The sequence below is a fragment of the Musca vetustissima genome, unplaced genomic scaffold, assembly GCF_032173495.1.
Source record: "Musca vetustissima isolate MV318-11 ecotype Yass unplaced genomic scaffold, APGP_CSIRO_Mvet_v1 utg33022, whole genome shotgun sequence".
Lineage (NCBI taxonomy): Eukaryota > Metazoa > Arthropoda > Insecta > Diptera > Muscidae > Musca > Musca vetustissima.
This window is the reverse complement of record NW_026889460.1, coordinates 19,317-45,290: the sequence shown is the minus strand read 5'-3', so window position 1 is coordinate 45,290 and position 25,974 is coordinate 19,317. Positions and strand designations below refer to the sequence as shown.

At 34.5% G+C, this 25,974-nt stretch overlaps 1 protein-coding gene across 1 annotated transcript; it reads left to right on the top strand.

The window, feature by feature from the left end:
• The first annotated feature begins 558 nt into the window (after positions 1-558).
• On the top strand, positions 559-4,164 carry LOC133337169 (putative sodium-dependent multivitamin transporter). The gene is made up of 2 exons (XM_061545424.1): positions 559-1,534; positions 3,341-4,164. The coding sequence occupies exons 1-2, from the start codon at positions 559-561 to the stop codon at positions 4,162-4,164; spliced, it is 1,800 nt and encodes a 599-aa protein (XP_061401408.1).
• Positions 4,165-25,974: the final 21,810 nt, after the last annotated feature.

Here is a 25,974-nt window from a genome sequence, read left to right as displayed (position 1 = left end):
TTCTCAGGGGATAAAAGAAAACCTGAATAGAGGACCACGTTTTGATAGGCACTCTTTTACATTCGGAGATCTTATATAGGTTCTGCAAATGGAACGGTGGGTACTTCATCCGGTTCTTTTGTCTATCTAGTTCTTTTTGATTCAATCATTGGCCGATTTATCTGATTGAACTAAAGGATCTATGAAACTAGCTCATTTTCATTATTACTACCTTTCTTCATAATATAAAGGTAGTAAAAATAGTCTGAATTAGGAGCTCTTTGAAGATAATCCGATAATTCGAGTTCAAGTATTATATCAATATAAACTAAATCTCTTTTCCTAATTTTCGTATTTTTTCTTTTCTCTTTGTAGGAAACCTAAACTGTTCCTGATTATATACACAAATACAAAATTTACGGAATATGCTGTGACCACCGCAAGTGCCAAAAGTGAATCCAGAAATTTGCCTTAATCATCATTACACAAAATATCCCTCCAAATTTCCCCACCCCCCATTAAACCCCTACTTAATAAAGAAAGTTAGAGAATAGAGATCGACTACACCTGCCTTCCAAAATGAATAACTTCGACGGCTGGGATTATGCGGTGCTAATCGTCATTCTGATAATATCCGCTGCGATCGGCATCTACTATCGCTTCTCGGGTGGTAAACAAAAAACTACCAAAGAATATTTAATGGCCGATCAAAGTATGTCCGCCCTGCCGGTGTCTTTCAGTTTAATGGCCAGTTTTATGTCAGCCGTTACCCTGTTGGGTGTATCCAAAGAAAGCTATGAATACGGTATGATATTTTGTGTTATAAATATTTCGTATATCATCAGCACACCGATTGCTGCGTATTTGTTCCTACCCGTATTCTATAAAATGCGTACCACGAGTGTTTATGAATATTTGGAAAGGCGGTTTGGTCATACAATGCGTATGGCAGCCTCCCTGGCATTTTCCCTACAAATGATTCTCTATATGGGTATAGTGCTCTACGCTCCCGCCCTAGCCTTGGAAGCGGTAACGGGTATTAATAAAGTCACGGCCATTCTGACAATTGGCATTGTGTGTACCTTCTATTCGACGGTGGGTGGTATGAAAGCTGTCCTCATCACCGATGTATTTCAATCGTTGCTTATGTTTGCCGGTATCTATTCGGTGATAATCGTCTCCGCTATTAAGGCTGGAGGTTTGAAAGATATTTGGAATGTTGCCGTCGATAGTGGCCGTATAAATATGGATGAATTTTCTTTGGATCCCACTGTGCGTCATACATGGTGGACTTTAATTATTGGCGGAATGGTTACTTATCTATCACTGTACGGTGTCAATCAGACGCAGGTGCAGCGATTACTTAGCGTCAAGAATCTGAAAGGAGCCCAGGCGGCTCTTTGGTGGAATTTGCCCATTTTGAGTTGTTTAAGTTTTAGTACCTTGTTCAGTGGTTTGGCGATATTCTATTATTATCGGAATTGTGATCCCGTTCTAAGTGGTCGCATTAAGTCCAGGGATCAGCTGATGCCGCTCTTTGCTGTGGATACAATGGGTGAGTCAAAGGAAGAAAATGTCAATGTTCAATAATCTACCACATCAAGGATCATTGATCATAGATCAAAAATTCTGGATCAATTGTCCTTGATCGTAGATCAATGATCTTTGATCGTAGATCAATGATCTTTGATCGTACGTCAATGATCTTTGATTATAAATCAATGATCATATAGATCAATGGTTTCTCATCATTGATCACATATCAATGACCTCTGATCGTAGATCAATGACCTTTGATCGTAGATCAATGATTCTTGATCATGGATCGATGATTCTTGATCATAGATCAATGGTTCTTGATTATAGATTAATGATTCTTGATCATAGATTAATGATTCTTGATCATAGATCCATGATCTTTGATCATAGGTCAATGATCTTTGATCATAGGTCAATGATATTTGATCATAGGTCAATGATCTTTGATCATAGTCAATGATCTTTGATCATAGACCAATGATATTTGATCATAGTCAATGATCTTTGATCATAGTCAATGATCTTTGATCATAGTCAATGATCTTTGATCATAGTCAATGATCTTTGATCATAGTCAATGATCTTTGATCATAGTCAATGATCTTTGATCATAGTCAATGATCTTTGATCATAGCCTATGATCTTTGATCATAGTCAATGATCCTTGATCATAGTCAATGATCCTTGACCCTAGTCAATGATCTTTAATCATAGATCAATGATCTTTGATCATAGATCAATAATCTGTGATCATAGGTCAATGGTCTGTGATCATAGGTCAATGGTCTGTGATCATAGGTCAATGATATGTGATTATAAGTCAATTTTCTGTGATCATAGGTCAATGTTTGATCACAGATCATAGATCAATGATTTGATAATAGTCAATGATCTTTGTTCATAGGTCAATGATCTTTGATCGTAGTCAATGATCTATGATCATAGATCAATAATCTTTGGTCATAGATCAATGATCTTTGATCATAGATTAATGATCTGTGATCATAGGTCAATGATCTGTTATTGATCATATGATCTGTGATCATAGATCAATGATCTTTGGTCATAGATCAATGATCTTTGATCATAGTCAATGATCTTTGATCATGGTCAATGATCTTTGATTATCGTCAATGATCCTTGATCATAGTCAATGATCTTTGATCATAGATCAATGATCTGTGATCATAGGTCAATGATCTGTTATGATGATCTTTGATCATAGATCAATGATCTTTTATCATAGTCAATGATCTTTGATCATAGTCAATGATATTTGATCATATTCAATGATGTTTGATCATAGTCAATGATCTTTGATCATAGTCAATGATCTTTGATCATAGTCAATGATCTTTGATCATGGTCAATGATCTTTGATCATAGTCAATGATCTTTGATCATGGTCAATGATCTTCGATTATCGTCAATGATCCTTGATCATATTCAATGATTTTGATCATAAATCAATGATCTGTTGATGATCTGTGATCATACGTCAATGGTCTGTGATCATAGTCGATGATCTGTGATCATAGGTCAATGATCTGTTGTCATAGGTCAATGATCTGTTATCATAGGTCAATGATGTGTGATCATAGGTCAATGGTCTGTGATCATAAATCAATACTTGATCATAGATATATGATTGATCATAGATCAATGACTGATAATAGATCGATGATTGATCATAGATCAATAATTGATCATAGGTCATTGATTGATAACGGATCAATAATTGATCATTGATCAAAGATCAATGATTGCACTGCATTATCTCCTCTAGCCTCTTTCTAAATTTTTATTTCATTTTTCCTTCCAGGTGAATATCCCGGTCTCTGTGGACTCTTTGTCTCCGGTATTTTCTCTGCCAGTCTTTCCACCGTGTCCTCATCGGTCAGCTCCCTTTCCGCTGTTACCCTGGAAGATTATATTAAACCTGCCTATAAGAAAATCTTTAAGAGAACCATGACAGATACAAGTACAACATTGCCTAGTAAAATTATGGCTTGCATTTATGGAATTGTCTGTATTGCATTGGCATTTACCGCCGGATCGATGGGAGGTGTACTGCAGGCTTCGCTGACCATTTTCGGTGTTGTTGGAGGCCCTTTGCTGGCAGTATTCACCCTCGGTGTTGGCACAACACGGGCTAATCAGCGAGGTGTACTCATTGGCCTACTAACAGGATTGGTATTTTCATTTTGTATTGGTTTTGGTGGACCAAAACCACCAGCAGTAACATTGCCTGTTAGTGATGAAGGTTGCCTGCAGGCCAATGTTACTTTGGTGGCGGAATCATTAAGCCTTGTGGAAGAGATGTTTAATGGAACTACCACGGCGACAACAACAACGCCAGCTAATATTCCTGCTCCAACAGATTATTTCTGGCTTTATCGTATATCCTATTTATATTTATGTGTTTTTGCTTTCATACTCACCCTTGTGGTGGGTTATGGGGCCAGTCGGATATTGGAATATTTTAAATTGGCTGATAACTCACAAATCTATTTGGATTCTTTAAGACGTCAAATCGATTACGATCTATTTGCACCGCCATTGTCGCGTAAGCTGCGTGAACGGGACACCAATGATGAGTTGAGTAAATTAAATTATTGTGATACCACGACAATGGTCCTAGGATAAATAGAACATATGCAGGTACATAGCTAGTTTATTTGTTAAGGCAGGTTAGCGTTTTGTAATTAATTTAAATTTTTTTCTATCAATTTTTATTAAGAGATTTATTTTTTTTTTAATAGTAAGTTTTCTTTTTTAATTTTTTGTAGTTGTATATAAAAACTTAGTTTACAAAAATATTAAATTAGATCTTATTTATAAATACACCCTGAAATACTTAAGCATAATTTTTAATTTGTATGAGTGTAATTAATTAAGATACTTATTTGTCTTATATGTATATTTTTATAAAAAAAAACAAAATTGATTTTTGATTATTATTTTAATTATTTTCGGTTTTGTATAGTATTTATTATTATTATCATCCTTTGCAAATGAGCTTTAAAAGTTCCAATACTATTTTTATTAAACAAAAAAAAAATCGAAATACAAAGATATTTAGTTTTTATAATTTTATTGTTGTTTTTTATTTTGTTTTCTCCCAAAAATCAAGGAAATTAATTTTGGATCTATTTTTAAAAATACTCAGGAATTTGTTATAAACATTTTATTTGGAATATTTTATATCGTCATTCGGAATATTTTGTAACCTCATTCGCAATATTTTATATCCCCATTAAATCCTTGAAACTGATTGTGAATAATTCTGGCGCCCAATGTGCAGACCTTTAATGTTTTTGTCTCTAATATTTTGGTAGCACTATTCCGAATTCTTTTCAAAATGTTTATAAAAAATGTACCCAATTTTTATGTTTTCTGATAATATCACCTACCTTTTGCTTCGATTGTAATATAATTTTCTTTAAGGTATTCAATTACCAATATAAACAATTTTAGCCATAATATGTTGTTGCTAGGAACGTATAATCTTTATTAGTCAGACCACATAGTAGTAGTAGCTCACGCCCTAAAAGATAAAATTGTCTTTATCTTTATTGTGACGTAAATTGACTTTCGGGGGTATTTTTTTAATTAAATAATATGATATATATGTGATGTAATTAATCAAAGTCCACATCGATGTTATCTGCATGGCTAAATGGGACAATCGCCCATGGAAAAAATACAAATCGTAATTCGAAGTCATATTGCGGAGTAAGATGTAAAATAATTGTTTGACGCTGAAAAATGAAGAAAACCCCCGGAGCATTACAGACGGAAGGGGCCATCTGTAGACCCTTTACCATTGGCTAATAAATCTTTTTCCAGAAGTGATCAATTTCGGTCCTCTTCTAGGTATAGCTCCCATATATGGGTACCATTCTACTTTCGAAATCTCCCATGTAATGTTAAGGGTTTGGACACATTTTCAATCGAATTGACTGTAATTTTATATTTTTGTCTTTGCGCAAAAGCAGTGGCTTTTCGTTTTAGACCTGTGACATGGAATAGGTCTGTGTCCCTTCAACTTGCAATAACGTCTCTAAAAATTTTGTCTTATTGCGATTAAATGAGAGATGCCATGAAACCTGAACCTTCATGTTAGGTGTTTTGAAAACCTTTCCGACCCTGCATAAGACCTGAAAGTTTATATTGTAAGCCCTCAAATTACAATAATATTTTTAACAAGCAAAAACGTGGTTAAGATCGTCCCGCCTGAACTTTTTATACCCCTTCCCCAAGGTGCTACCATTCAAAATTTCTTTAAGAAAAAACCATAAAGGCTAAAACCATTAAAATGCCGAAATTGGATGAGACTACGACGAAACGTGGAGGCTACGACAAAACATGGACCTATGGGGTAAATTTTTTGCGCAGATATAAGAAAGCCTCCAAACTCTCTAAATTTAAAATTAGAGCCTTTTCGGTTGGGAAATATGGCTACAAGCGTAAAAATACCGTTGGAATACAGTTGGAACCCAAAATACCGAAATTCACATGAGAGCTTTGTCGGAAGCTATAGGGATCATTGGGGATCACATGTATGAAAGCCTCCGGTAAAGATAGTTAAAAACTTTAACAAAATATGGACCTATAATGCTTATTTTCTGCTCAGATATTGTATCCAAACACCCGAAGTGCGAAAGAAGTTTTTTTCTGCCTTACAAGCCGATGGATCATTTTCTGTACAGTTGTGTGACCGTCTCCAAAATCCCCAAAATGCCAAATTAAATACTTTTCAGTTGGAAAATGAGGCTAAAACGCTCAACATATCGAAAATTAAAACATGAAGCTATGTAGATAATCTTCTGCGCAGATCCTGAAATATCAAATTAAAGCCTTTTCGGTTGGAAAAATGCGGCTACCGACCATTATATGGGGGCTATGTCAAAATATAGACCTATAAGGATTATTGCACAGATATATAGGTCAGGGCTTTAATAGGTAGGCTATGTCAAAATAAGGACTTATCGGGATAATTTTGGGCCAAATAAGTGACCTGTGCCAAATTTCATCCAAATCGGATAGTAAATGCGACCTGTACTTTGTTCACAAAAATACATGGACGGACGGACATGCATAAATCAATTCGGAAAGTGATTCTATGCATATTCTCAAAAGGAACCATGGGTATATTTTGATTCCTTTTGCATTCAAAATACGGAAAATTTGTCGCTATCGTTATATGGGAGCTACATTTATATATGATACCATTATATGATTTCCGATACTGATACCTATTTTGATGCAAGATCAAAATTGTACCTAAAAAATAAATATTGGTGTCCAAAATATATGAATTATTTTGAATAGATTCCACATTTACCAGATATGGCGCCCAAAGGTAATTTTTTGATCTCAGATTTGAAAAAACCTATTTTGAAGCAAGAAAATATTGAAAAAATGGAGGGTCGCTATAATTGGTTCAACAAACTTTGGCATGCTAATGTTTTAATTGGTGAGCACAAGGGGGTTTAACTTAAGGGAACCCCACCCATTCTCGATTTTAATTTTTCACGATTTTCAATGGGCTGGTAAATCTATACCAATGCTTGTTAAGGACATCCAAACGATGTCAAATCTTCGTGAATTGAACTTTGAATTGCTTCCACATTTACCAGATATGGCGCCCAACGACTAATTACAGTTTTTAGATCCGAAAAAAAGCTCTCAGTGTTTCTCGAATAAAGAGATATTTATCAAAAGTGAACCTTTTTTGAAAAAAAGGCCAACAAAATTAATATTGAAAAATTGGAGGGTAGCTACACAATTTGGTATACTAATGTTCTAGATAGTGATTACTATAGAGACGGTGGATGTTACGAATGTGAATAAAATTTATCAATAGGGCTTTGAATTGCGCCCAATGTTTATTAATCCTTTTTCTTAGATCTACAAAATCCTCAATGTGTTCATCGATATGAAAAAGGTATTCCCCCAAAGGAAATCTAATTTAAGGTTTGGTAAATCGTAATATCAAAATTGTATTGAAAGGGTCAAAAAGGTCCCTAAAATCTGTTCAGTACTCCTAAAGGGAATTATGTTGAATTAAATAAAAGAGGAAATTGCATTTGACTTTTGTAAGTCGATGACTTTTCAATTGTGCGTTAGAGATGGTATTGGATGTATGAGGATTTATTTGACGAAATCCGGCAAAATGTAAATGTACTATAAATAAAATATATATATATATATAACAGAATGTTGTGGCATTTAAGAAATTTTAGATCGATCAGTAAAAAATTGCCTCAAAAATCCAAGTTTTTTTTTGATTCCGATTTGTAAAATTTTCAACATTATCTGATTTTTTTTTTTTAATTTTTTTATTCTTATAGTTATGGATATTTTAATAATTTTAATTTTATTTAAAAATATTTTTTATAATTTCTAAAAAGTCGTTGTGTGCATTTGTCGCGATGTGACAACACACAACAGTGGGAAAGGTGTGGTATTGTTTGTAAATGCCTTGTTAACCTCGAAGTGAAACAATGTTGCAAAAATTGTCTTGCAAATAGAAATTTTTACGATTTAGCAAAATAATAAAATATGGGATGGGGAAAAATACACACTCTCACACACACACAGCATATTTATATACACAAAATTTAGATCGAGATATTTTCTATGCCAGTGCAGTGCGGACGGAATCATAAACAATCTAAAATAAATGTTTTGCACCTACTACTTCTGCTAATTTTGTATAAAAGAATATTTTTTAGGAATATATAGATACGAAATATTATTATTACTGCGTCAAAGTCTTCCATTGTAATTGTAGATATTGTATATGTATGTAGCACATACGCAAAATGTGTATTAAAAAAACAAAATATATATTCGCTTATTGTCGGCAAAAAATATAAAATTTTGAAAAAAGAAAAATTTTAGAAAAAATAATTTTGGAAAAAAATAAATTTTGAAAAAAAAAATAAATGTTGAAAAAAATTTAATTTTGAAAAAAAAATAATTTAAGAAAAAATTAATTTTGAAAAAAAAATAATTATGAAAAAATAACATTTTGAAAATTTGTCTTTTTTTTAATAATAATAATAAAAATATGTATTTTGGAAAGAATAATTTTGACAAAAATTCAATTTTGAAAAAAATAAAATTTGAAAAAAATTTAATTTAAAAAAAATTTAATTTAAAAAAAAAATAATTTTGAAAAAAAATTAATTTTGAAAAAAATTAATTTTGAAAAAAAATAATTTTGTTTTTGCAAAATAGTGGGAAAGGTGTGGTATTGTTTGTAAATGCCTTGTTAACCTCGAAGTGAGGCTCCAGCGAAATTCTCATGCAGTTTATGTCGTTGGTCAGCTAAGTACTTCGCTTTGTTACAAGAGACATTTGACATTTGATGAGGATCAGTGGCGTGGTCCGAAACTATAGTCTTCCCTGCCATACATTCCCCACTAATAAATAGTTGGTTTTTATAAAAACAACAAACTGGGATTCAGCCTGACTATTTTGCAAAAACAAAATACAAATGGTATCCCAAATAAACCGCCAACACTACAAAAAAAATTAATTTTGAAAAAAATAACATTTTGAAAATTTGTTTTTTTACAAATAATAATATGTATAAATGTATGCAATGTTCATAGTGTATATATATATATATATATACATTTTAGGTTAAATAGTTGTATATTTAGATATATAAATGTACATATGTATGTAAATTGCGTATATCTAATTAATTATGCAGAATGCGGAAAAATAGTTTTGTGTGTGGGTATTTCTTTTTTTTGTTGATAAACTGACACTATTCATAACAAAAACCAAAGACAAGAAAATATATAGAAAAATTAAAAAAAAATAAATAGATAAATATACACGTACTTGTAATTATTACAAACAATTGTTGTTATATATACTCACAAAACAATATACATACATATACAATTCAAAACAACAATTTTGTTTATAAAATAAAAATATAAAAATTAACAATAATAATTTTAAAAATATATGATTTAATAAATCTAACAAGACAATAAAAATATATATTTGTACAATAAAAATTAAAAAAGAAAAATAAAAATAATTTAATAAAATAAAAACAAACTAAAACTACAAAATAAAAATTTATATTTGTATAATAAAAAATTATTATTATTTTACAATGTTTATATGATCTCCCCACCAAAAAATATATATGGTTTTATTAACTCCAATCTCTCTCCTAATCTCGATGTGTATAAAAATAAATCACTTTCATCTACTAAAAAGGTAGGTAGCAATTTAGCCCACTAATGACTAATACACATAATAAACATAAACTTAAAAATATGGCGTGGCGTCTCTATAGCTCTGGTGAACTTTGAAATTTGTCTGCTCATAATATATATGTAGATAAAAAAAATCACGTTATACCCCGAAACAGTCAGTGGGATGACGTAAAATGTGCGGAATACCACACTATGCATAAAAACAAATCATTGGAAATGTTTAGAAGATTTCTGGAAGATAATTTGTATAAAGAATAATTTTGGGGAAATGCAGTTAAAATATTCAAAATAGCAACAATTGGTATTATTATATGAGGACTATATCGAACATTTTTTCTTGAAAAACGTAACACTTTTTGTTATGCCAATGTTATAGATTTTGATCAATACAGAGACGGCGTCACATAATGGACTCCCAGAATATGAATAAAATACATGAATTTGGCTTTGAATTGTTGCCACATGTACCATATATGGCGCCCAACGACTAATTCCTGTTTTAGATCTAGTGTTCCTCAAATAAAGAGATGATTGTCGAAAATTAAAGCCAAATTCATACTTCAAAATTATATTGAAAAGTTGTATTACTTGCATATCTACAATATATGGCGCCCAAAGATTCATTTCTATTCTTTGATCTCAAAAAATTCTCTCATTATGTTTCTCGAATAAACCTTTTCTGAAGCAAAAACTTACAACTTTAAAATTATTTAAAAAAATGTATGGTCTCCATAATCAGTGCAACCCCCTTCGGTATGCTGGGTGGTGAGCTCAAGATTCACGAATTGGGTTTTGATTTTTTTCCATATGTACCATGGCGCCCAACGATAAAAAAAACACGTTATAACCCGGTGAGATGACGTAAAAATGTGTGGAATACCACACTATGCGTATGAAAAAAAAAAACAAATCATTGCAAAGATCAGTATTCACCTCTAAGAGCCCGTAATGACACATTTCGTTTAGAAAAGGCGGCTAAAAACTCCAAAATACCGAAAATATAACTGCACATTTATATGGATTTATATCATCGCAACTGAGACCTATTTGGAAGAAAGAAAAATCGAAAAGGATATTAAGAAATGAGAGGGTCCCACCACTCTTTTTGGTTTTCTATTATTATAGATTGTGAGCACTGGATGTGGTGTAAAATAATGGACGCCCAGAATATGACAAAAAAAAAACACGTGCATTGGGTTTTAAATCACTTCCATATGTACTATATATGGCCCCCAACGACTATTTATTTTTCACTGTGTTTATCGAACGGTAAAAATGATCTCCGGAAAGGAAATTGAACATAAGGTAAGTTACATCTTAATACCAAAAAGGCTGAATAGGGCTTTTAATTACTTCCACATTTACAATATCATCGAAACCTTACAAGGAACAGAAGAACTTCTACAGCTTTTTAATCAGAGATATTGATCTGAATTTTTTCAACATGTAGTCCGATATGGCGAACAATTCAGTATCAATTACTCAAAAATCACAAATTTTTAATTTATGCCCGTATTGCAGCAAATGAGCGATATGGCGCCCAACTACGAATTTCTTGACTTAGATCACCGCGAAATATTGGTCCTAGACCCACCTTTAAGTATACCGATCGACTAGCTGAGTCGATGGAGACATGTCCGTGCGTCCGTCTGTCCAATGAAGGCCCTATGTTTTTGGTCCCCCTATTCTTTGATCGGTTAATATTTAGGGAATGAAATGGATCAAATACTTAATTTTTGAGGCCGCAATTATGGCCCAACATCTCGATTTTTTACATGGAGAAGGGGATGTAAAAGCATGCCTGTTTTGATAAAGATCGGTCAATATTTAGCGGGTCAATTGGACCCTGACTTTTGTGTGAAAGATTATAAAATTTGTATTTTATAGCGTATATATTTACTGCTGAAGCACATGGAGCCGAGAAGTTGATAGTATATCCAAGAGGAGTGGTTGGCCTTTAAATTGATACCAATTATATTGTCGTATGTACTCGGATGTGAGAGTTACATGTAAATATTTACAGGTGCTTACGTATTCAGATATTACTTAATAAACCATTACCACACTATTGGGCGGATATATATCGCTGATCGCTTTGAAATGTTCCATGAGGTTCCAGTTATGGTCAAGGACATCGCATATAATTTTTGGTGATGATCAGATAATAATTTTGGAATGAAGTGGGCCGAAAACGTATTTTTTTGTGTTTTTTCCGATTCGGTCTGTAGACTACAATTATAAGCCGAACATCACAGCACAACCCACCGAGAAATGAATATGGACAAGTAATTAGAAGGGCTGTAAGGAATATTGGAAATATTTTAGTCGGTTCACTTATAGATAAAGAGAACATATTTTAAGTTCGTTCAATGTTACTTCGAAAAGGCGACGTTTGTTAGGATCTACATGTAGAATATACCCAAAGTGATGTAGGGTATCATAGTGTCGGCCCAGTCCGACTTTACTACTTTCCTTACTAGTTTATAGTTCTGAATCTTATACAAATATAAAACTTGACATGTTAATAGTTTTCAATTATTTTCCCATACTAAAAATTCACCCCCTCTAAAAAAATAATAATTTTCCAAATATGAAAGTATTTTAATCAGTTTCTATCAGTTATCATTAGGAAAAAAATTCTCAAGGTTAACAACGACTGGGAGTTTGTAGTATGACAGCCAGAACAGTTGTTGGTTCTGGCGACAGACCACTCGTGAATTTTTGTTGTTGTAGGAATTTTTAACACTAACAATGCCGAAAATTATTTAACCGCATAATCAGAAGCGATAAAGCAATACTAAAATTAATGTGCAATTTTTTTATGGACATTGGAAATGAAGCTATAAGTTCGGACCCTGGGTGACAGTAGTTATGCCGACATACATACATAAATATAAATATTTTTTTTTCAATTAGTCATATTACGAAGTCAATGTTCTATATATTTTTTTCGTGATTGTAATGAAATTTGAATGTATTGCTGTTTGTTTGTAATTTAATTAAAAAACTTTTATTACAAAATAGTTTCTACGGCACGTAACTTTGATACCAAAAAAAAAAAAAAAAAATCTAATCTATATTGTAGCTTTCAATTTTTCGGATTGAGTCACATATCAATTGGGTGACCGCGCTGTAATTGAAATCTATTTAATAAATGGGGTTCATCGTTTTGCTGGGTAAACGAATATCTTGGGAAAGAGGTGATTTGAATATTTACACTCGAGAAAAAAATTATGGTTTAATTAAAAATCGATGAAATCTGAAGTATCGACAAATTTTGGACCAATATGATCACTGAGAAGGAATTCCTCTGGATCAAGAATTACCTAATTTGGAATTCTTCCAGAATCAAAGTTTTTGATTATCACAGTCAGCTCCTGCATCTAAAAATTCCAAATCTAAAGAAGCGATGGATAGGCAGGCATATCGATAGGCAGCTAGGCAGGCATATCGATGGCATCATTCCAAAACAAACAAGAAAATAAAACAAGAAATAGTGTCCTCTTCGAATCATATCCTGTGTCGAACCGTTATATCTATACTAATAAAAGAGTAAAGTGATTAACTGACTAATTTAACGATTCATCAACGCCCAGACGAATCGGCCGAAGCTAGAATCTTGAAATTTAGAGTGAGGGTCATCTTGGTCCAAAGGTGACAGATAAGGCCGGGTTTTTGGAAATTCCTATTAGTACGGTACGAAAAGTACTAAATGTGATACCATTTGTATTTGGTGAACCGGTAGTCCTAGAACTCTGAAATTTGGATTGGTGGTCGCTGATGGAGTGTAGGATAGGTGTAGCAAAGGGTTTTTGGAAATTCGAACTATTACTATTCGAAAGGTACTAAAATGTACTTAATTTGGTACAAATTCGTAGATGTAGAGTCTATTTAAGGAGATGGTTTTGAAAGCATGTACTCATGTGTACGAAACGTACTATATGGTACTATATTTGGTACAAATTTAATCTATACTAATAAAAGAGTAAAGTGATTGAATGACTGACTGGCTGATTTAACGATTCATCAACGCCCAGACGAAACAGCTAATGCTAGAATCTTGAAATTTTAGATGAGTGTCACTCTTTGTCCAAATGTGACAGATAAGGCAGTGTTTTTGGAAATTCGTACTAGAACGATACGAAAAGTACTAAATATGGTATCATTTGTATTTGGCGAACCAGTAGAGCTAGAACTCTGAAATTTGGATTGAGGGTCACTGATGGAGTGTAGAATAGATGTAGCAAAGGACTTTTTGGAAATTTGAACTATAAGTATCGAAAAAGTACAGAAATGTACTAAATTTGGTACAATTTCGTAGCGTGTGAATGGATAGAGCTAAAAACTTGAAATGTGGAATGCGAATTAGGGTTGAGATGTAGAGTCTATTTAAGGAGATGGTTTTGAAAGCATGTACTCATGTGTACGAAAAGTACTATATGGTACTATATTTGGTACAAATTTGATTTGGAGGTACAAATCGAGCTGGAATCCTGAAAATTAAAAGTAACAGCACCGTCGGAGTGTAGGATTGGGATATGTACGTAGTTTTGGACATTTTTTTACTAATGTGTACGAAAAGTACTAAGTCGTACTATAATTGGTAAAATTTGGATTTTGGTGAACCGATAGAGCTAGAACAATGACGTTTGGCGTAAAGATCATTGTAGGGATGTAGGATTAGGGTTAGGATTCAGTTTAACAAATTAATACTTATGGGTACTAAATGGTACTAAATTTGGTACAATTTTATTTTAGGTGAACCAATAGAGCTAGAATCATGCAATTTGGAGTCAGAATCACTGTTAAGGTGTAAGATTGAAATATGTAGGAAGTTTTAGAAATTTGTACTAATGTGTACTAGAGTTGATATCATGAAATTTTGATTTAGGATCACTGTGGAAGTGTAGAATTGGGGTATGTAGGAAGTTTAGGAAATTGGTACTATTGTGTACTAAATTTTGTACAATTTGAATTGTGGGTGAGCCGATAGAGTTGGAATCCTGAAACTTGGATTTTTATCACTGTGGGGTTGTTGGTTTAGGATAAGAAGGTGGTTTTGGAAATTGGTACTATTGTGTACTAAATTTGGTACAATTTAAATTGTGGGTGAAGCGATAGAGTTGATATCATGAAATTTTGATTTAGGATCACTGTGGAAGTGTAGAATTGGGGTATGTAGGAAGTTTAGGTAATTGGTACTATTGTGTACTAAATTTGGTACAATTTGAATTGTGAGTGAACCGATAGTGTTGGAATTCTGAAACTTGAATTTTTTATATCACTGTGGTGGTGTTGGTTTGGGTTAAGAAGGAGGTTTTGGAAATTCGTACTACTGTGTACTAAATTTGGTACAATTTAAATTGTCGGTGAACCAATAGAGTTGGAATCCTGAAACTTGGATTTAGGATCACTGTGGACGTGTAGGATTGGTTATATAGGAAGTTTTGGAATTGGTACTACTGTGTACAAAATTTGGTACAATTTGAATGGTGGTGAACCTATGAAGTTGGAATCCTGAATATATAATTTTCGGTGTGTAGCATTGGGGTATTTAAGAAATTTTTTAAGAAATTTTGGATATTCGTACTACTGTGTACGAAATTTGGTACAATTTAAATTGTGGGTGAACCAATATAGTTGGAATCCAGAAATTTGAATTTGGAATTGTGGGGGTGTAGGATCGTAATATGCATGAAGTTTTGTTGGATGGTTGAACAGGGTACTTATGGAAATAATGTGTGCTAAATGGAAAATTTGGATTAGGGTGAACCTTTTGAGCTCGAATCATGAAATTTGGTACTAAATGTTACTCAAATTTAATTTATGGGGATATGCTGTTTGCTGTGAAAATAAAATAATAATACTACATTTTAAAATAACATGTTTAAATATTTCCTACATTCGCTAAAAAAGATGCGGGCATATGCTAGCTTCCTTATAAAATTACCTACATAACTTTTCAGATTTCTTATGCCTGACAATTCGATGTTGTTTTTTATAAGGAATTTTGAACTTTGAACCTGCAGAGGTACATTATAAAATAATATTCTTCAAATTGTATATCTTCCACACTTGTAGATAATTTATTTCACTTCAAATATTAAGTAATATGGAATTTCCTACCCCCGTCAATTGTCCTCAATTATGTAATATACGAATCGATACATTTTCATAAAAATTTGACTTTTATAAGAAATCTAAAAAATAATAAAAATTATATTAATGTTTAATAATATTCTCCTATTAATTTTTGTCTTCGACACTTGAAAATAATTTAGTTTTAGTCGTAGTATTAAATAATATGGACTTTCATACCCTCTGCTATCAGTGAAATGACAATGTAGAAAATTAAATATTGATTAGAACAACAACACGTGCTAAGAAGTATTACTCATTTCGAAAGCATTTTGAGTGAAAATGAAATTTATTAAAAAAAAAAAACAAAATTATTAGATTCAAAACCTTGACTTTAATTTTTTGGATCTAATAAATATTTGTGACCCTCATCCATTGACTTCAAATCGAATCCATTGAATTAACACGAGTTGATATCCAGACAAAATAAATTAGATAGGAACAAAAACATAAACAACTCATCAAAATAACAAAAACAAACATTTAGGGACGCAACTTGTTTTAATTGCTGTGGAATATTTCGCTCTTTCCCCAATTTAATATTTTTGCGTTACCAAAATGACAACGACAATTCGTCGATTCGTTTCAATTCAATTTTTTTTAATTGCTAGTAATGAATATGCGACGTACGGTCGGTCGTTCGGTCGATTGCTAGAATTTCTGTCTATAATAAAATCACACTTCCACATTGACACACACTATACGAGGGCAGTTCGGAAATTTCTTAGTCTAGCATAAAAAGCGTGGTATAAACAGAAAATAATTAAGTGTTTGGGAAACTTCCATCTCTGTTAAGAACATATGTTAAATTTTGTTTCGATCTGGCAACTCCTTCATATAGAAACATGTGTTCAAACAATGCGCATCCGTAATTTTTTACAATGAAAGCACGCATTTCTAATTTTTCCATTGTAAAAAATTGCGGATGCGTCTTTTTGTGCTAGGCCAAGAACTTTCCGAACTGCCCTCGAACATACATCCATAAATATAGAAAATTGTTTTTATTTCTCCCCCTCCCTTCGCTTTTTTCTGTGAAAAGATTTTTTTGTTTGTTGGAAAAAAATATTTTTGTTTTAATAGATCAATTAATATTGAAAGAATTCATCACGCCATGCAGCAATGTGGGTTAAACACGTGATAATATCGAACGATATTTTCGTAAACAAATAAGAATCTGGAGACGCTAGAAATTGTCTAAATACCCCATCAGTATATTCATAATTCTAATTTCTCATGTCCTCCACTTAACCAATGCCTATGGATTCCGAAACTTTTAAAAATATTCATTATAATTTGAACCGTCATAGCGAATCTCTTTTTAGGAATACGACCGTTTCCGTCCGAGTCAGGAGAGCATCCTAGTCGACATATGAGACGACAGCCCAATATGAGTTGTGTCATCAACACTCTACCCTCAAGTCAACTGGGACCCTCAATTAGGTCCGTTGTTGATGTAGACTCTTCCAAAGCAGAAAATGCCAGTCGACAAGCCGTTGCTTCTAAGGAAGTGACCACTAAGGGGAGTGAAGTACGAGAGCGGATGTTTCAAAGACAATTTGCTTCTGTAAACAATACGTGCATGAGGACCCCAATATTGATAATCATATTGGGGAATTCTCCTGGATCTAGAAACACATAAAGACACTTCTTCCGAAGACACAGTTTGGAAATCTCGCTGTCGGCCGCGTACCCAAAACTGCTAAATCTAAAAAAGGGATGGATAGGAAGTCGTACCGGAAGAAGCACTTAAGTTCGTGAGGATGTACGAAAAGGACTATCCTCACAAGGTCTCTAGAAAATATCCGGTCGACCGCATTCTTACCTTGCGTACCATGGCTACCTCTGACCGGGACCCAGAGGTCCCTTGTTGATGTGGGCTCCTCTCAAACAAAAATTTCATTCATCCAAAGACACAATTTGAAATTTTCGCAGTCGGCCTCTGCATCCAAAAATGCCAAGTCCAATATAATCAGCGGGAAGGAATTCTTCTCGATCAAGAAGCACCTAAAGGACGTGAGGATGTACGAAAGGGACTATTCGCATTCCTCATAGCCGCATTCCTACCTGTAGGCCTATTCTGTAACTTTTAACAACAATCGATATTGTTTTATTTTATTTTGATATTGTAAAAACAACAAAACAAACAAATGAAATTTTGGAAAAACAAACAATGTCGAATGTTGTTAAAAAGTTACAGAATAGGCCTACTGGTGTACAGTGGCTTTCTCTTTCGAAAACTCTGGTCAACAGGGGCTGTCAAGAAAGTCCGTTGTTGATGTGAAAGCGTAAAATGCCAATAGATTCTGCGGAAGACGACCACTAAGCGGATAGAAGCCAAGATAGGGTTTTCCAAAGACAATGTTTGGAATTCTCGTTGTCTGCCCATACACCCAAAAGTGCCAAATCTGAAGAAGCGATGGATAGAAAGGCATATCAGAGGGCAATTTGCTACTGCTACTAGATAAGGATCGCAATATAATCAGCGCGAAGGTCTTGAGGTTGTACGAAAGGGACTATCCTTACAAGCCTCTAGAAAAACTGTGGTCGACCGCATTTCTACCTTATGTGGTATGGATAGGAAGGCCTATCGGAGGTCAATTTGGTACGCTGAGCAGATGTTAACCTAAACATAATCAGCGATAGGGAATTCTTCTGATGTACGAAAGGGACTATCCTCGCAAGACCTCTAGGAAATCTCCGGTCAAAACACGGAGCAAACACGACATCGAAGAAGGAGCGGCACAGCACGGAGACTCAAGAGAAAACTGTTCCGACTAAGATCCCATGCTCCTCAAAACATGTGCGCTCCTCGACTGCAAAGAAATTTTTCTTGACAGAAACAGCACAGTCATCGATCTCTCATGTTCCCAGTAGCCGAGACGGATTTTAGGAAGACTGTGGGAACCTATGCTGTTTCGATGGTGGCCATGAAGGGAAGTATCTATGGTCTTGAGAATTAAATGCGAAAAAATAATACAGGATTGATCTAATGAATTGGTCCTGCCATTGGGAAGACGAAAATCGGACCTATTGATAAGTCTTCGAAGGAAAAATTATTTCAGGATTGGTCCAATCATTGGGAGGACAAAAGCCGGACCTATTGACAAGTCTTAAGAGGAACGTTCTAGGTAGTGGTCAAGAAGGGATCTATAATCTTAACAATTAAATTCACTGGAAGACAAGAAGACGAAAGTCGGCCCCATTGAATAGTCTTCGAAGGAACCTTCAAGGTCTACTGCAAAAGGATGTTTCAGCAGTAGCCAAGAAGTGGGAAGTGTCTATGGTCACAACAATTAAATTCACTATAAAATTATTCCAGGATTGGACCTATGAATTATGAATTAAATGCTTTGTTCTATATGCTCTTGACAAAAAGAGCTCTGCCTTCGGTATTGCATATTCCAGTGGTAGCCAAGAGGGATAGATGGCTGTTATTGAGAATACGAAAAGCTGACCTACTGACAAGTCTTCAAAGATCTGCTACAAAGGCTGTTTTATTGGTGGTCTTGACAAATGAATTCATTGGCAAATTATTTCAGGATTGGTACTCTGAATTAGGCCTGTCATTTGGGAAGACGAAAGTCGGACTTATTGAATAGTCTTCAAATGCATCTTGAAGGTCTTCAAGGCTGTTGACAATGAAATGCACAGTACAATTGATCCAGGATTGGTCCAATGAATTAAAAGCTTTGTTCTATACTCTAAAACCCCAAAATACATTTCCATACCACCTGATCTGTTAACTAAGATGTTTACCTTTATTTCAAAACTCTTCGAAGACTGTACACCATTTAAAATGCAGGTCATTCAACTTTATTTTGTTTTTTTCCTACCTCGATCTTCTTTACAATCAATCTTTTTGTAACACTTCTTCAGAAAAACAGAAAACACACAAAAGAAGTGTATTCTTCTTCTACTACTTTGCAGATTTCTAAGCACAAAGTCCAAAAAAACATTTTTGCAAACTGTCTTTAAAATTGCCTTGTCTGTTGTGTAGCTTCTAAAAAGAAAGCCACTCAACGATTTGTCGATACGAGCACCTTTTGTTGTTTTTGGTATTTTTTTAACAAACATTTTGCAAAGTCATGATGTATTTATAATTAATAAACATATTTCGTTTTCGTTTTTTTATTATTTGTTTACCTCCCGCCATCCAGACCTAGTTAAGTGCTAATGAAACGTACGCTTTAAATGATTTATGTTGTTTTATGGCGATATTCTTCTGAAGTAGTTAGCTACTTCAGAGTGAAATGTTTTGTGATTTATTTTATAGTTTATGTTGTGGATAGGTAGATAAGAATAATCGTTTAGGCATATATTTTTTGGCAATAAATCAGATATAGGCTGATAAATTTAGAACAAATGGCATTTACGCAAATTTTCATAGCGAAGGTTAGAGGTTGATAAAATACTAGTAAATTAATCGAAGATAAGAAGATACAAATGCCACATTGGGTAAATATTTTTTTTTTTTTTTGTATGGACCCGGAATACCATTACACCCCATTTTCCAGGTCTTAAGTACTGTTTATGGCAGTACTACCGGTCTAAAGCAAACAATTAATCGCCACCGTATTATTACTGCCTGTAACTTAGTTAGCGCCTAAAAGTATGCTTTAAATTATAACAAATGAAATGCCTTATGGTTTATAAAGACCCAACAATGTTTACAATTAATACAAGTCTTTTTAAAGACTAAATGACATTTATAGAGGCTAAATGGTCTTTAGAGAGACCAAAGGGTCTTTATAGAGACCAAGGGGTCTTTATAGAGACCAAAGGGTCTTTATAGAGACCAAAGGGTCTTTATAGAGACCAAAGGGTCTTTATAAAAACCAATTGAGACCAAGAAACCTACAGAACTTTATATAGACCAATTGGTCTGTAAAGAGACCAAAGGGGCTTTACCTAGACTGTCTGGTCTGTATAGAGACCAACGTCTTTATATAGACCAATTGGTGTGTATAGATACCAACCGGTCTTTATAAAGACCAATTGGTCTGTATAGATACCAACGGTCTTTATAAAGACCAATTGGTCTGTATAGATACCAACGGTCTTTATAAAGACCAATTGGTCTGTATAGAGACCAACGGTCTTTATATAGACCAATTGGTCTGTATAGAGACCAACGGTCTTTATATAGACCAATTGGTCTGTATAGAGACCAACGGTCTTTATATAGACCAATTGGTCTGTATAGAGACCAACGGTCTTTATATAGACCAACGGTCTTTATAAAGACCAATTGGTCTGTATAGAGACCAACGGTCTTTATAAAGACCAATTGGTCTGTATAGAGACCAACGGTCTTTATAAAGACCAATTGGTCTTTATAAAGACCAATTGGTCTGTATAGAGACCAAACGGTCTTTATATAGACCAATTGGTCTGTATAGAGACCAAACATTCTTTATATAGACCAATTGGTCTGTATAGAGACCAAATATTCTTTATATAGACCAATTGGTCTGTATAGAGACCAAATATTCTTTATATAGACCAATTGGTCTGTATAGAGACCAAACGGTCTTTATATAGACCAATTGGTCTGTATAGAGACCAAACGGTCTTTATATAGACCAATTGGGCTGTATAGAGACCAAACGGTCTTTATATAGACCAATTGGGCTGTATAGAGACCAAACGGTCTTTATATAGACCAATTTGTCTGTATAGAGACCAAACGGTCTTTATATAGACCAATTTGTCTGTATAGAGACCAAACGGTCTTTATATAGACCAATTTGTCTGTATAGAGACCAAACGGTCTTTATATAGACCAATTGGGCTGTATAGAGACCAATTGGGCTGTATAGAGACCAACCGGTCTTTATATAGACCAATTGGTCTGTATAGAGACCAAACGGTCTTTATATAGACCAATTTGTCTGTATAGAGACCAAACGGTCTTTATATAGACCAATTGGGCTGTATAGAGACCAACCGGTCTTTATATAGACCAATTGGTCTGTATAGAGACCAACCGGTCTTTATATAGATCTGGTCTGTATAGAGACCAACGGTCTTTATAAAGACCAATTGGTCTGTACAGGGACCAACGGTCTTTATATAGACCAATTGGTCTGTATAGAGAACAGTCGCCTTTTCCATATACAATAAAATAATTATTTTAAAAATATCTACATTTATTACATTTTATTAAAGAAATAAACATCCGTACTATAAAAATACAATTTCAAAATCATTCAGATTTCGTTCGGCTCCTACGTGACCTTCCACCACTACGACTTCTTCGGCGGCTTGCCCTTCTAGACGATGTTCGGCTTGCTCTCATTGATGCAATTACGGGACCACGTCGCCTGCGCCTGAGCCTAGGTGCATAGAACGCCTATAAAAATAGAAACATTACATTTGTTTAACACATACATATGTATACCCAAAATCATATGTATGCATTTTCTTACCTCAGCTATATATTTTAATTTTTGCTCCGCAGGCAATTTTTTCCATTCCTCTGCACCTTTCCGTATTGTTTCCACCGCCGATAGACCGCAATTTTTCTTGCGATAGTCGCGTAGAAAATTTAGATATGGATTGCGTCCAACCGGACCAGGTCTTAAACAACGGCCACCCGATGTTGCCGCATTTGGAGCGGCACACTGCATCATACAGACGGCGCGACGTTTATCATTATGTTCGGTACTCATCGTATTTTTTTCCAATTATTCTGAATTAAATATCCAATAAATCCCACAAAAAATTTCTGATTGTATACAATTTTAATAAATAATAAAAAATAAACCGAACGTTTTGAAAAATATTTTTCCAATGTTGTCACACACAGTTGATGTTTATTTCAAAGAATACTGTTGTGAGACCAAAACAATTAGATGTTGAAAATTAAATGAAGTGTTTTTCTTTTCAATTGATCATAGTAGAGATACACAATGCAATAGTTCATGGGCATTGACCTGAGTCTCATTAGGCCAACGGCTTTCATCTCAGTAAAGGATCTCCTAGAAGTGTATTATAATAATAGATTGGGAAATACTAGAATACAACATTTAGAATGATTCTAAAATGTTTTTCATCTATAGAGGCGGTTAACAGGTTTGCATTTAAAAAAGAAATATCTCTACACTTTTCTACCATGAATACCGATATTAAAATTTTTAATAATTTGCAGAGTTAAAACAATAATTTAAAATATCAAGGCTATAAATATTAAATACTTCTACGTGTCCTCAGGCCTTCTAATTATAAACTATCTCCATAAAAAGTCCCTTACTAGTAGGTCTCATAATATGCTTCTTAAAATTATAACCACGACTGTGAAAAATTCGGTTAAAACATTAATAATACTGAATCCGTATTGTCAAATTACAGCAACTTCTGTGAAAATGCTGATTAAAACCTTCGAAATGCTGGGATATGAAGGTGATGTCAACACATGATATTATTTCGAAAACTCCTTGGGAAAATATTGTTTTTGAAATTGTTCATATGTATATATACATAATAACATCAAAGTCCGCAAAGGACAATTTTACACCGAACGTACTTTATGGCAGGCGAAGTCATGGTAAATTTAAGAATATTTAACACTTAATGAGAACTAAAATAGATATTGTTCGGTAAAAAAATAGTCGCCCATAATCCCCAAAATGCCGAATAATGGCGGTAGAGTTAGGTGGGGTGTATTTTTTATTTTTTCAAAAGGTTTACTCGGGGACTTTCGGACCACGGTGCTCATCCTGAGTATCTAAACCGAAAAGATAGAAGAGTGAACAGGGAAAGGAGAAGGTAGTAGAGGCAGAGGATATATATTTTAGCTTAACCATGGCAGTTTTATGACATAGTTAAATATTTATATGGGATATATTCCGGAGTAAAATTATAGAGTATAAATTCCATATCTACGAAACAGTCGATGTATTTTACTACCTAGCTAAAGTATTTGCACAAATATTTCAAACTATTCTTCATCCACACATAAATTTCAATAAACCACTCCATTGATGTCCCATTTAGATGTGAGTGATATAATCCTGTTATGATCCCAACAATGAATTTGACCTCATTTTTCCTATGTGACAGCAAGGACAGGTTGTTCTGCGTCGTAAAATTTCAAGCCAGATGAATTTCGAAGTTTGACATTCAGGCTCCTCAGAACATTTGTTGCCGGCATTCTCGAATTAGAATATACGAATTTCGCCAGTAAAATAACCGATAGGTGATCTCCTTTTTGTCTTTGGGTCTCAAAGCACACCTTGACTGCAACTCCTATATATTGATACAGAGGGAGCCTTTAACAACGTTAAACTTGAGTCCGTAAACCACTCACTTAAAAAAGTTGGCACTCCTGAAAACCCTTACGTGTTGGATAGATAAAATGCTAAACAGCGGAATTATAAATTCAAGTGTGGGGGATACAAACATCAGGAAAACTGTAATTAGAGGCACCCCTCAAGGAGGGGTGCTCTCACCGTTGCTATGGCTATTGGTAATTGACAACATGCTGATGGAAGTGGACGGGGAAGGTATCAAAGTCGTAGCTTATGCGGACGACGTTGTGATATTGATTTCCGGAAAATTTCCGCCAACAATCTCAGAGCTAATGCAAAGAGCCTTACTGACGCTGTCACGTTGGGCTAAGGCGAACGGCTTTGATGTAAACCTAACAAAGACGGAACTGGTAATGTTCACTAGGAAGCGTAAGCTCCGCTTTTTTGGGCCAAGGCGAACGGCCTTGGTGTAAATCTAACAAAGACGGAACTGGTAATGTTCACTAGGAACCGTAAGCTCCGCTTTTTTGCTCCACCAACACTGGATGGAGTGCAACTTTATCAAGTCGACATCCAGCAAATTAGATTTTAATAACAGGAGCCATGAAGAGTACGCCACAAGCAGCTCTGAACGCAATGCTGAACTTAAGACCTCTGGGCCACATAATTAAGATTCAGGCCCTAAGGCTGCATGAATCAAATCTTTGGCGAAGTTGTACCTTTGGGCATGGTTGTATCTTGAACGAGCCGGGTATGACATTGGAGATTTTACGATGCAGATGTCGTTATTCCTAGTAGAGACGACAGCAACCGTAGCAAACCTCCTCTGGACGGTCTGCCCTTTTATACAGACGAATCCAAGATGGAAGAAGGTACAGGGGCTGACGTCTACTGTGAAAGGCTAGGCCTTGAGTTAATCTGCAAGCTGGATAGCAACTGTAGTGTTTTCCAAGCTAAAATCTTCGCTATTTGGAAGGCAGCGGAATTGATAAAAAGTCTGGATGCAGAGATCGTTGAATCGGTGACTATCTTTGTGGTTAGTCAGGCGGCTTTTAAAGCCATCAAATCCTGTAACATCAAATCTGAGGTCGTCCTCGAGTGTAGACCATTTTTGGAAACACTTACAGCTATCGGCTGTATTGGGTACCAGGCCACCGTGACATCATAGGTTATGAAAGAGCAGACAAATTAGCCAGACCAGGATCTCAATGTACAGATCTAGATATCAATTGTTCAATCAAACCACCCATCTGTCGAGCCAATGAACGAACATAGGTGCAATGTGTCAAGATCTATTTGGCCGACTCTGTGAACCAAGAGAACAAACTCACCGATGAACCTGAGCAAAGCTGAAATTAGACTAATGACAGGAGTCATTACTGGTCATTGCAATATCAGGGGCTTTACCAGTAAATGGGACCATGATGTTACTGATGTTACAGACTCTGTGCTGACGAGGAGGAGACGAAGACAATTGAACATCTCCTGTGTCGCTGTCCAGTTCTGGCCTACAGACGGTACATACTAGTGAGTGTTCACTTTCCACCATCTCTAAGCTTCTTTTCAACTATGGAACCCGCTTTAATCTACAGCATCATTAGAAACCTAAAGTGGTTGGGAAAGTGAAACCTTAGCACGTAATATGTTTTCCGTTCTATTTATATATCCATCGAAACTATTCCCAACTTCCTCCTAATACTTCTTGTAAGCTTTTTATCATTTTCTTATTTAATTATTATTTAATTATACTGTGAAACGCGTTAGTTTGGCTTAAGCCGAATGTCAGATGCCCATATCTCTAAAAGTATGGAATTCCA

What these genes read in the sequence shown, in the direction of transcription:
- LOC133337169 (XM_061545424.1), top strand. Translation starts at nt 559, where the DNA reads ATGAATAACTTCGACGGCTGGGATTATGCGGTGCTAATCGTCATTCTG. An exon ending in CTTTGCTGTGGATACAATGG is followed by an intron (nt 1,535 to 3,340) that starts GTGAGTCAAAGG and finishes TTTTCCTTCCAG; the next exon opens with GTGAATATCCCGGTCTCTGT.